At 41.1% G+C, this 10,207-nt stretch overlaps 1 protein-coding gene across 4 annotated transcripts in view; it reads right to left on the reverse strand.

The window, feature by feature from the left end:
* Positions 1 to 10,207, reverse strand: part of add3a (adducin 3 (gamma) a) — a 63,535-nt gene that overhangs the window by 13,989 nt on the left and 39,339 nt on the right. For 2 of the 4 annotated variants that reach the window (XM_060859552.1, XM_060859549.1), the window contains exon 3: positions 1,986 to 2,191. In XM_060859552.1, the coding sequence (XP_060715535.1) occupies positions 1,986 to 2,171 (186 nt within the window). In that variant the 5' untranslated portion in view covers positions 2,172 to 2,191. Of the gene's footprint in view, positions 1 to 1,985; positions 2,192 to 3,071; positions 3,280 to 5,840; positions 6,076 to 10,207 lie in introns of those variants that run through there. The other 2 variants (XM_060859550.1, XM_060859551.1) reach the window with 2 other exon arrangements.

A 10,207-nucleotide genomic window follows, 5' to 3' on the forward strand; every position in this document is an offset into this window, starting at 1 on the left:
ACAAATTAGGGCTGAAAATAACAAATTGTTATTAACATATCTTAGCAAGCTTGTTAGCATGAGCTAATCTTACTAATATGAGAGAACAGCCAAGACTGTATTTGTATAAATTTTCCTAATTCTTAGTGCTAATGCTAGCTAGCAGATGAACATAAGCTGAAAGGAGTTTAAGCTTTTTTTTTTTTTTTTTCAGCCGCTCTCTCTAATGCTAGCTAATTAGATGGTTGTCAGGATTTGTGTGTATATCTGCCAAATAAACCTGCCTTAACAGCTAAATTTGCATATGTTGAGACTTTAAAACAGTTGTTCTGATCTTAACACACAAGTAGACTGAGGAAATTAGTTCCTTTCTCAACATGACTCTAGGTTGTGAGATTAAGTGTGTGTCACAATAATTATCAGCTCTTACCTGTGTGTTGGATACACTTCCCATTTCCCAGCGCACTCGGCCTGGGTTCAAGAAAAACACACTCCAGGCTAATTTGATTTGATTTGTTCCCTGCTGTGCTGTTTACATCACCTTAGATTAGGTAATGAGCAACGGCACCAGCTAAGCTAGACAGTTAACACACACACACACACAATAAAATGGGGAGTACACATGATCTCACAATGATGTTTTTCCCCCATGTTGCCCTATTTACCTGTTAACTATTTCTGCCTAAAGCTGCTTGTATGTTTCTCTATGAAAAGCTTCATGCAAAAGTTAAGACTTTTATAAAATATGGAAAGGAAAAAGTGCAAATGGTCGTGTTTCAAGACAACGCTTTGACATGAACATTCTGAGAAAGCTAAAACATCTAAAACAATGCTAACTTCTTAAACCAAGTGTAAACACACAAGTACAAATAATTTTCAGCTACCTGGCGAGCATGAGCTAATCTCTGCGAATTTTTTTTAAGCAAGACCGTGTTTTTGACGTGTACGTTTGTGTTATGCGATATACGATTATGGGAAATATCACAATTGAGATTAATATTAGAAACACACACACTCAAGCCCACAGGATCAGTGACAGCTGGTTCGATACGATGACCTCATAAAAACACAGACAACACAACAATGCGTCAGAATTCACTTTTGCAGGTGTTCGTGTCGTTCCCAGGCCGCCCCCTTTCAGCTTTAATAAACGCACAACACCGGTTTATATTTAATCCTGTTGGTCCAGACTTCTGCCTCATTATCATCTATTTATTTTGGTCACTGCACTGGTTCATTGCTAAACACACAACTATTATTATTATAGTATCTGCCAGCATGTTGTTTTACTGGGTATAGTGTGAGGGTAAACTGGGCTGGGGGGGCAACAAAGGGTATAGGGTGAGGGTAAACTGGGCTGGGGGGGCAACACTGGGTTAAGAGTGGGGGAAACTGCTTTCGGCAAATGTCACGGGATTAAAAGTAAGAAAAGGTTTTTATTTTATTTTTATTCCATCCTGACTGTAAAGGACTCCTACTGAAATCACAGTGCCTCATCTGGGCTTTAACTACAACCTACAGTCTGAATTCTGGACAATATGCAATCTACCAAACCACAGTCCAAAAACATACAGGCACACACAAAACAAAAAGATTCACACAATTACGTAACAGCAGGCTGCCTAAGAATAACCACTCACTCACTCACTCACTCACACACACACACTCACACGCACACACTCACACGCACACACTCACACGCACACACTCTAATCCATCACACCACGTTCAAAGCAGCAGAGATTTTTACACTTTGCATCACTCAAGATCACTCTACTGTCGTGGGCGTTCATATTTCAGCTAGTTGCTATGGTTTCCCTGGCACCCAAAACAGGACAAATACAGAACATATACACAACTTACACTACATTTCAGTGTGTCTGTATTCTGCTCTGACTTCAAATCAAGCACACTGTATAAAAATAAAAAGACTAAACCTAAAAGGGAACTGTTTGTAAATATATAAAATTTGTAAATGTGTGTGTGTGTGTGTGTGGAGAACTCACAGGACTCTGCAGGATGTGTGTGACCCTCTTCTTCTGCTCCATCATGTTGAAATCCTGGCGTAGGTCAGCGGGCATGTTACGAGCGCGCTGGTACTCCGGATCATTCTCATTCACCCGGTCAAAATATCTCTCCTTCTGCCCTGTACTGGTAGGGGACATGACCTCCGCACTCATCTCTCCACTCATCTCCCCGCTCGGTTAAAAACCTACACACACACACACAGTGAGAGAGAGGCAGTGAGACTGAGTGGAATTTTCTAGTTTATTACTCATTAATAAAGGAGAGCGAGAAGCTGGAAAGACAACTTGGCATTTAAGACTACTTATTTGGCAGTCAAAACACACACACAAGCACACACACCTCATCAAACTACACACAAACACATTTTCCTGACTATAGAGGAGCATTCCAATAGAGATCCAGAGACAGACAGGACAGTGTTGGTAATGAGAAACTTTATTTTTTCTTTCCCAATGTTTCTTTGCCTCACTAAATGTTTCAGTGAGCTCTCTCTCTCTCTCTCTCTCTCTCACACACACACACACACACACACACACACACACACCATTATCAGCACACTCCTGCTTTTCTGCATGTGTAAAAATAAAGCATTGCTTTAGCAAATAGAGACAAATTTAAATCTGATTTATTATTATTTTTACGATTGCTTTTATTTTACGAGGTCTGTTATGAAATCCGAAATGAATTAAACACAATATTCGGAGTACTGGTTGTGTGTCGATGTCGTGTTGCAGTCGGTCAGTTTCATCACATTCCTCCAAAACAACACCCAATATAACATGTTTCTGTAATCAGTTATATCTTAATTATTTTGGACCATGTTTAGTGTTTAGGCTTTGCTGTAGAGTGAAAACTCCGCCCCTTTTCCACACCAATAAAATCCTACGCCCCGCCTCCTCTTCATTCGCTACTACAACATACTGTTGCTGTTTTTCTTGAGTAAACATGGAGCGTGAAATAAAGAACTTGCCGGCCGATCCTTGCTATAAAAGCACTGACAAGCGTCGTTTTCTTTATCTCTATTCTATTGTTTGGTAAAGCTTACAAATGGCACACACACACACGTCACGAGCTGAAAATGACTGAGAAGAAACAGTAGAACAGCTAAACTTTATGTTGTAGCATCTGCAGGAGCAAAAAGCTGATTAAACAAATCCCCGTCTTAAATCCCTGCACACGGCTCACTGACCGACCTGCAGAGCTGCAGGATGACTGAGTTTATCTCGTTGTCATGGTGACGCAGCACAAATGGATTCCAACAACAAAAGCCAGTGCCAATGACACGCACACTTACACCAACCCACACACACACACTTACACCAACCCACCCACACACACAGAGACAGACAGACACACACAAACACACACATTTAGACCAACCAGCACACACAAACACACAGAGACAGACAGATCCACCCCCACACACACACTTAGACCAACCCACACCCACAAACACACACAAAGAGACAGACCCCTCCCCCAGACCTAAATATCTAAATATATTCATCTAAATAAAAACTTTTGAATTCTGTTTAATTGGGTCTTCTTCAACCAACCACTGTCTCCATGAAGACTGAAGAAATTCCCACATCAGCAGTCGAGACAAACTGGTATATCTGCGACAGATGGAGTCAGACTGAAGGGTTACGCAACACAACACACTTACTCCAGAACACCATCACTGAGAGAGAGAGAGAGAGAGAGAATTAAAGAGTCTTCTGGGATTTACAACAGCTGCACAGTCTCCGGATACAGTCCATTATTCTCTCTCTCTCTCACACACACACACACACAGGTTGCATGACACAGACTGTTACTGTGCTGACTAATGGGAAACAAATGCAGGGGATACAACAGTAAACACACACACAAACAGAGAGAGGGGGACGGGACACCCTCAGGACGATGGTGCAGTCACAAGACTCTCTAAACACACACACAATACACCATTATATGATAGGGGCTACCCAGGGACAGGATTTATCCATTCATCCACGGTCTCTCTCTCTCACTCTGTCTCTCACTCACACACACATTCCAGTTTCTCTCTCTCTGTACCTAACACACTTTAGCGTTTTATTATTTCGAGCCAAATCTAAGCGTGCAGTAAACATCAGACGAGACGCTGACCCCGAACACAGACCTCCACAGACTGTACAAATAACACAACATTAAACCTGAAGTGATGATCACACACCTCCGCCCACACACACACACACACACACACAGTCTTTTCTCTCTACAGTGTCCCTATGAACCAGATTAAAAAGAGTTGTGATGTTTCTTATCGTCTCAAAGCTTCACACACAGCATCACAAGGTGCTAAGACTCTGCAGCACATAAGAGGTTATTACATACAAGTTATTATATAACTTCAAAAGATGCAGAACCGCTATATATCTATTGCTATATAGGTTTATTCAAGACGACACGTGATCATTAATCACAATACTGCAACAATCTGCATTTTCATACAGATCTCCAGCCAGAGGAGGAAAGACGGATGAATTTTAGTAGGAATTCCTCCATCGGGAGTTTGAGTCAGGACGGTGAATAGCTCTAAAGTAAACGGATTTGAACGTTGAAACATAGTTGGAGATGGAGAATGATCTCCTAGAAGACCGTCTCGGTTAGGTGAAGCCCTGCAATGGACAACAGAAGCCCCTGATTGGTTTTATTTCAGGTTGTTGCCACACAGTTCCTAATGAAAATCTACAGGACCCAGACACTTCATGAGCTCGATGCTCGAAGCTCAAGCAGCTTTGTGCTTGTGGAGGAAAAAGGGCAGAGATTAGTCTTTTCTCTCTACAGTGTCCCTATGTACCAGATTAAAGAGTTGTGATGTTTCTCATCGTCTCAAAGCTTCACACGACAGCCGATCGCTCCAGTTTTCACCCTCTCGAGTTGAACTGTGACGCAAAAGACAAGAGCAAAATGCAAAATAAATAAATAAATAAACTGTAAAAGCATTTACTTAAAAATAATAAACTACAGGTGTAAAACAAGGGGGCGGGACATAGACACTCTAGAAAGTGCTCAATTGGAGGATTTTATCATATTGGTACGCATAAGGCTACGGGAACTCTGATTCGAGGAGATCTTTAAATTTCCCCTCACACCTCTGCCCAGCAGCGGGGGGCTTCTGCCCAGCGGGGTGGAGGGGGCTGGGTGTTCTGCCCTGCATGGGGCTTCAGACTGTTACATGTTACAGATGAACCTCTTTCAGCTACATATTTACTGTCCTCGTTTCCACTTAAATATGCATTTCATTGCAGGTCACGGTTTACTCATGGAAAAAGAGGCGACGTGAGACTCAAGTCACGTGAAACCGGGAACACGCACGCGAGTAAACAAACGCGTCACGTGCACAGCGTGTGACGACGACAAAACAGACACGAGGAACCTGATGCACACAATAATGCATCGACTCGTTATCCCCAAACCGCCATGAGAGAACTTTTAATCAGTGAAACAGTGAAGTATTTTTTTTTTTATTTTAGGTCAAAATGCGTGCGTGTGTGCGCGCGTGCCGCCCATTTAACACTCTCTTTTAAAAAGGAAAACTATAGATAGTGAAGCGTATGTTGAGTCGCAGCCGCACCGCCCTGCCAACCACACCGGGAAACAACAATACGGGACTCACAGTCTATCTGTCTGCACGCGGGAAAAACACCGCAACCGAACAACACGCTCGCGCGCGCACACACTAACGCAAAGCGAACACGTGCGTGTACAGACCGGTTTAGTTGTGTGCGCGAGCTACGAGCTATTCGCGCAGTACACACGTTGTAAAGGTGCGCGAGCTCCGGTTACGGTAACAGTAAGTGACTCACCTGTGTGCTGTTTATTTCCGCTCAGTGTCGCGCTTTATATATAAATATAAATGTAAACACTGCCCTAAGCAGGCGTGTCCTTCTTTCCCAGCATGCAATGCGCCTCTCTAGGGTTTACTCCTGCGGGTCATCCTCGCGAGTTCCCTTCACGCGCGCCGCCCCGAGCGCTCAGTAACTAGAACCGCACGCGCGCTCGGTGCCGGTGCTTGTGTATGTAACAGTGCACGAGCGCGTCTACGTCTAAACTATCCGGTGCGCGCGCACTAGCGTGAGTGAAACTCCTTCGCGCTGCGAGAAGAGCTAAAGGCTGCACGTGACCTGAAAACCCGACCCATTTCCTTTGGGCGCGCGGCCTCGCGCTGACCAATCAGAGGGCGAGACTGCTCGGGGGACACGCCCAGTGTGTAGGAGAGTAACATTAAAGGTCACTAGGTGTGTGTGTGCGTGTGTATGTGTCTGTATATATGTGTGTGTGTGTTAGTGGTGTGTGTAAGTGTGAGAGAGAGCGAGAGTGTGTGTACGTGTGTGCGTGTATGCATGTGTGTTAGAGTGTGTGTCTGTGTATGTGTGTTTGTGTGTGAGAATGTTTGTGTTCAAGGGGTATTAAAGGTCAGTGTTTACTACTTTCTATGTGTTTGATTGCAACCTTCAAACAGAAGGTTAGAAATTAGACATTCAAAGTAAATCTCTTGCACACACACGCGCACACACGCATACACACACACGCATACACACTCTAGCTAGACTTTATTAAAGTGCTGACAGACGAGTCTCATTACTTTTATTCCAAAGCGTTGATGACTCCTTGATGATTCTCGACTCTGATTGGTCAGAAGGTGTTTATTCATTTCTAGAATAGCAGCCATGACAGTGCCGGATGTAACGTAAGGAGTCTCCAGTGTCAGAACTTCATAACAGTCACTAAATGAAATAAATGAATTCATTTGAATGAAATAAATGATTTCATTCGCCAACTAAAAAATATATAAACTCTCATATTTGCTCCTTCATCTCTTCCTAGTGCCACAGCATCGTCCGTGTAGGGGATGTAGCACATGGTGTCATGCTGTACGTAGATCAGCACAATACAATAAAGAACAAACAACACACAAATACTTTATTTTAAAAAGTCAAAATTAGCAAGCTAACAAATAAGCCAACAGCTGGCTGTAACGTAGCTAAGCCAGCGATAACACTAGCCAGGTGAGTATAAACTGACGAGACATTAGAATCCTAAACTGAATTAAAAATACAACAACGTAGTAGCGTTAAATTCTTATAAAGCAAAATCAGAAGTTCAAACATCGAGAGCAAGCAGATTAATTTTAGCCGTACAGAGGATTCTCTTAGCGATTGAGGTAAACATTGCTGTTCCTGAAGCGCTGCTATTGCTTCTGTGAAAAGCTACAGCTTGGTTAAATATTTAGCCTCATTATTATTGAGATTTATATCGTAGCTACAACTGTTTTACTGTTGCCTAGTAACAGTGTTTTTATAAAAATAGTTGGGTTTAAAGATTAAAGCTTGATGTAAAAGTTACTTATCTACAAACAGGAAAGAGAGATAGATAGATAGATAGATAGACAGAAGGATCAAGGCGTGTCAGTGACTCAGCTAGAAAAGTGGGACACTGGCTCATTTCTCTCTCTCGCTCATGACCAACAATGCTGTCCATAAACAGCGCTCTTCCCATCCTCGTCTTTCTCTTCTCCTTTATTGTCTTCCTGTCCCTTTCTTTTTCTTTAGTTTGCTCTATTAGTCACTGTGCACTTTACTGTGTTAGCTAAACGGTTCAACATCAGTGCTTTTTAATCTTTTATACTATAGTAGTTTTATACTAAATAAGTTAGCACTTATTACTAAACGCCTGTTTTCCCTCTAGAACCGAACGGACTGTGTGATTGAATTCAAGTCAGAAAAAATAACTTCTTACAAGACAACCGGAAATTTCTCTGACTCAAACAAACATCTTCAGTGTCGCTGCTTTGTTAATCTTCAAGATATTTATCTATTGTTAGATTAGATACACGTCGTTTTTACGAGCGCTTGTGAACAAGCTGTTACTATAGTAATAACATGTAAATGTGAGTTTTGAGGCGGATCGGTTACTTCAATTACTTAGAAGAATATTGGAGTAACCTGTTCCTTTAAACGCTTCTTGGTCCACTTGTTAAGTGGCGTCTAATCCATCTGAATTGTGATGAAATAAAAGGTAATGTTTAACCTGGAACTTCTCAGCACTTCCTCATTATGAACAATACATACACTGTCCGGCGAGTTGATCTCTCACGCACAAACACACACACACAAAGAGTGAACATGAACCTGGATATTACATCAGCTAATGTGGGAACGGTGCGTCGCTCCCTCTCCCTCCTACACACAGACACACACACACAGACACACACACACACACACAGACACACACACACAGACACACACACACAGACACACACAGACACACACAGACACACACACACACACACACACACACACAATGTCTAGTTGTATTGTTTTCTCAATCACAATCTTCTATTGAACAGCTTTTTTCTCTTTACTAAGCCCCGCCCCTATTTTGTTACTAGCCTAACATAAAAAGTCATGACAAATATGTCGAATTGCATGCTGGGAGCAAAACTAAACATAACTTATTTTGTGTATTTACTTCCAAAAGAAATCAGAATCATATCCGACTCCCAGAACAGGACAATTTCAAGCTTGAAATTGTTGAATGTCCAGGAAAAATGTTGAGTAAACAAGCTCAATGAATTGTTTAATAAAAGTTACTCTATGTAACTACGTAGGAATATTCAATAAAATGAATTCCATTCGACAGAACATAATTATTTTTGTTTGCCTAGATACCACATGACAGGCCTCCACAATAAGTCGCGAATTAACTACCACAACACTGACACTGATTTAAGAGCCCATAAGGAAGTGCTGATGTCACAGACAAGTTGCGCCGCTGGTTTGTGGTCACGCTTCTCTCAGCACTTGTTGATGCTGTAGTTACACTAAAAAAATCCTTTTATCTGCAATGAATCCTGAATCAGAAGTGCTGAACACACACACACACACACACACACACACACACACACAGCTCTGGAATAAAGCATCACCTTGACTGGCACTTAAAGGTGCAGTGTGCAACCTGTAAAAATATTTCTGGCCCTGAATTAATTCTATCGTTTCAAACCCTTTGAGAAACTGGGATGTGATACATCATCCTTGCCTTAGATTTAGTTTCTTTCCTTGTGACACATCTGAGCTGCCCCCCTACTGCCATGCCCCCCCTTTTTCTTATGCAAAGTGACACACAATATGGCCAAAAGGTTTCTACAAAGTCACAGGTGCATTTTTTTTGGTACTCAAATACGAAAATGATGTTAATTTAAATTCTATGTGAATGTGATGGCCATATCATAGACTGTAACAAACAATTCACAAGATGGTATAATTCCTTCTTGTTCCCTTTTGTTTGTTAGGTTTGTGAATAATTAAAATAAATAAAAAAAAAAAAAAAAAAAAAAAAAAAAATTTTACTTGTAACTACTAAACTATTATTATTATTATTATTATTATTATTATTATTATTATTATCCTACATAATAAAAATTTCTTTAAATACTTGTTATATTAATTATTTAACTTGTGCTTTTTCCTTTGTTAAATATTTCCTTGATTTGATTTATATATACACAATTAATTCATATTTTAAATTTGAATACACTGTTTACATTCGAATAAAATTGGAATTTTAAAGAATTCTTTTCTTTGTTCTAAATGCAGAAACCTTTGCTTCTTTTCTACATGCTGAAAACACTGCAGAAACCTCCTCTAGTAGTGTGATATGATTAGTGACTAAACTTTTTTTTAATACAAACTGACAATAAGGAAAATATAGTCATCCTCTAGCTAGCTAGTCGCTTCTAAACCCAAAGGATGAGGTGTTTTGTTTTGACATCAGTACAAACACCAAAATTCCAACAGTACGATTCGACTCCGGTCAGCCGTCTGACTCGCATCTTTAACGAAAAAAAGAAATAAATCCGTCCCAACGCTTTGACCTTGTTAGCAATCTGTATTTTCATAATGTGTCCCGGTCACGGTCACGGTGGAAAGGGTGAGATTTCCTGTTAATCGGGTCATCTTTCCTGTTCGGAGTATGGAAAAAAAAATGAAACAAAAGCCAAACGTGAAGCTGAGAAGCCTGAAAATGTCAAGTTCAGTTCAGTTCCACACTCAGGGTTTTCTCCACCAAGCTGCTGTGCTGATAACCAGGAGATAGAACCATGCTTTAAAATCCACGTCCCATTGCGTTTCACTTCCTGTTCTTACTTCCACGGCATGTGCTTTGTTTACCA

This window comes from Tachysurus vachellii, chromosome 23 (assembly GCF_030014155.1).
Source record: "Tachysurus vachellii isolate PV-2020 chromosome 23, HZAU_Pvac_v1, whole genome shotgun sequence".
NCBI classification, from domain to species: domain Eukaryota; kingdom Metazoa; phylum Chordata; class Actinopteri; order Siluriformes; family Bagridae; genus Tachysurus; species Tachysurus vachellii.